Below are 2284 nucleotides of genomic sequence, written 5' to 3'. Positions count from 1 at the left end.
GAGCCACCCAGCTGCCCCCTCTGAGCCCAGATTCTTATCCTGACTGTGTGACCTTGGGCAAGTCCTATACCCTCTGGGGACCTCTGAAATCGGAGCGGTGGGCTTCACGAGGGAGAGAGACAGACTGAGACAGAGACTCCTTACAGAGAGGTTGGGGGGCGGCCTCTGATGTCCGTCCGACTCCCCGGGGCTGCCTCCTGGCTATCCTATCCCAAACCCGGCCTCCCCGTCTCTCCACAGGTCGGTTGATTTCTTGATGGACTCCAGCCTACGTAAAATCTACCCTTCTCAGGAGAAGCCCAGCTCCGCATGATGCCCCCCCGCTTGGGCCCAGCTCCACCCGCATGCCAACGGACACCCCATCCTCCTGGGGTGCTGCTGCCTGGAAATCTTCAGAGTGAGGGTCTGCGTCCGTGAAATCTCAGCGGACCCCAGGGACCATCTCGTTCAGCCCCCTGATTGGATTGAAGAGGATCCTGATGTTCAGAGTGGAGGGAGGGATTTCCCTTGTGTCAAGCCGTAGTTAGTGGGAGAGCCTCCCGGCTCCCTCCCACCACAGACCCAAGCTTGTAGAAAGCATCGCACCCTCCCTGCCCCCACACCGTGGTTCTTTGTTGTTGTGTTTTTAGCATTTTGGCCTTTACAAAATGCTTCCCTCCCAACCACTCGGAGAGGGACTTCGTGCCAGTACTATTAGCCCCATTTGATGGATGAGAAAAATGAGGCTCAGAGAGGGAAAATGATTGCCCCGTTGCTCAGGGAGAATTATGGGAGAGTGCCATGCCAGGCCGTTAGTGGCCTCTGGGGAAGCGGGGAGGGAGGGAACCCCGACACTGTGACCTGATCATGGAGAGCCAGAAAGCAAAGCCCGCCTTCCCCTTCTCTGGCCTGGAGAAGGCCGCCCAGAGGGAGGCCTGCCGAGTGGCCCCAGAGGATTCTGGGTGCCTGTGACTCGGCCAGGTGCTTAATAAAGACCAATCATGCGCAGCTGGAGCTCCCTTCTCTGTCTCTGGGTGGGGTGGGCCAGGCAGCGTTGCTATGGTGACAGAAGAGATGGGGGAGGAGAACTGCCTCCCCTGTGGGGGCCTGGAAGGGGCAGGTGGGAGCGCTTGGATCCCTCCGGCTCCTCCGGCCAATCAGAGTCCTGCCATCCAGTGACACCCCAGAGGGGACATGCGGCAACCCCATTGGTGTAGGTCACGAACGAGTGTTTGGACCCAGGATGCCAGAGCCGGGAGGGCCCGTAGAACCGAGAATGGGGTCAACAAGCATTCCGTAAACACAGCACGGCTCAGGGCAGAGGAGGAATCCACAAACGGGAAGATCACAGCATCCCTCGGGCTCATTTGGGGGTTCCTTGGCAGAGATACCGGAGTGGTTGGCCATTTCTTTCTCTAGCTCATTTGACAGAAGAAGAAACTGAGGCCAGTGGGGTGAAGTGACTTGTCCAGGGTCACCCAGCTAGGAAGTGTCTGAGGGCAGATTTGAACTCCTGCAGCTGGAGCTTCCTGACGCCAGACTAGGCACTACCCACCGCACCACCTAGGCCTGTAGAAGGCGCCTGCCCAAACAGAGATTCCTGCGGGAAGGGCACCATCGTCCTTTCTGTTCCCCTAAATGGCCTCCAGCCAGCACCTGTATGAAGAGTGAAAGAGTGGGAGCCCCACTGACTTTGGGAAGGCCTGGCCTGGGATTGACCTTAGTGAGGGCCATCACAGTCCCTCTCGGGCCTTGGCTTTTCTCTGCTACAAAGCATCTGAAACAAGGGCCTTGGGCTCAAACCCATCGGATGCCAGTTCTTGGCATCTGCTCTAAGAAGGGAAAGAAAGAGGGAGCAGGGAGGAAGGAAGGAAGGAGGGAGAGAGGGAAGGAAGGAAGGAGAGAGGGAAGGAAGGAAGGAAGGAAGGAAGGAGGGAAGGAAGGAAGGAAAGGAGGGAGGGAGGGAAAGAAGGAAAGATGGAGGGAGGGAAAGAAGGAGGGAGGGAGGAAGGAAGGAAGGGAGGGAAGGAAGGAAGGAAGGAAGGGAGGGAGGGAGGAAGGAAGGAAGGAAGGAAGCAAGGAAGGAAGGAAGGGAGGGAGGGAGGGAGGAAGGAAGCAAGCAAGCAAGCAAGCAAGCAAGGAGAAAGAAAGAAGAAAAGAGAAAGAAAGGAAAGAAGAGAAAGAAGAGAGTGAGGAAGAGGGAGAGAAAGAAAGAAGGAAAAAAAGAAAGAAAAGAGAGGAATAAAGAGAGAAATAAAGAAAGAAGAAACCTTAACCATGATCTCTATAACCTTAGTGTATAGGG

General features: G+C 56.1%; 1 protein-coding gene across 1 annotated transcript in view; it reads left to right on the top strand.

Moving 5' to 3' along the window:
- MTFP1 (mitochondrial fission process 1) overlaps nt 1-987 on the top strand; it is a 7631-nt gene extending 6644 nt beyond the window's left edge. Inside the window, exon 4 of the mRNA XM_056821498.1 lies at nt 241-987. Within this exon, the coding sequence (XP_056677476.1) occupies nt 241-313 (73 nt within the window). The 3' untranslated portion in view covers nt 314-987. The remainder of the gene's footprint in view (nt 1-240) is intronic.
- Nucleotides 988-2284: the final 1297 nt, after the last annotated feature.

The sequence above is a fragment of the Monodelphis domestica genome, chromosome 3 (assembly GCF_027887165.1).
Source record: "Monodelphis domestica isolate mMonDom1 chromosome 3, mMonDom1.pri, whole genome shotgun sequence".
NCBI lineage: Eukaryota > Metazoa > Chordata > Mammalia > Didelphimorphia > Didelphidae > Monodelphis > Monodelphis domestica.
Note: the sequence above shows the minus strand (reverse complement) of the source record. Positions and strands in the feature narration are given on the sequence as shown.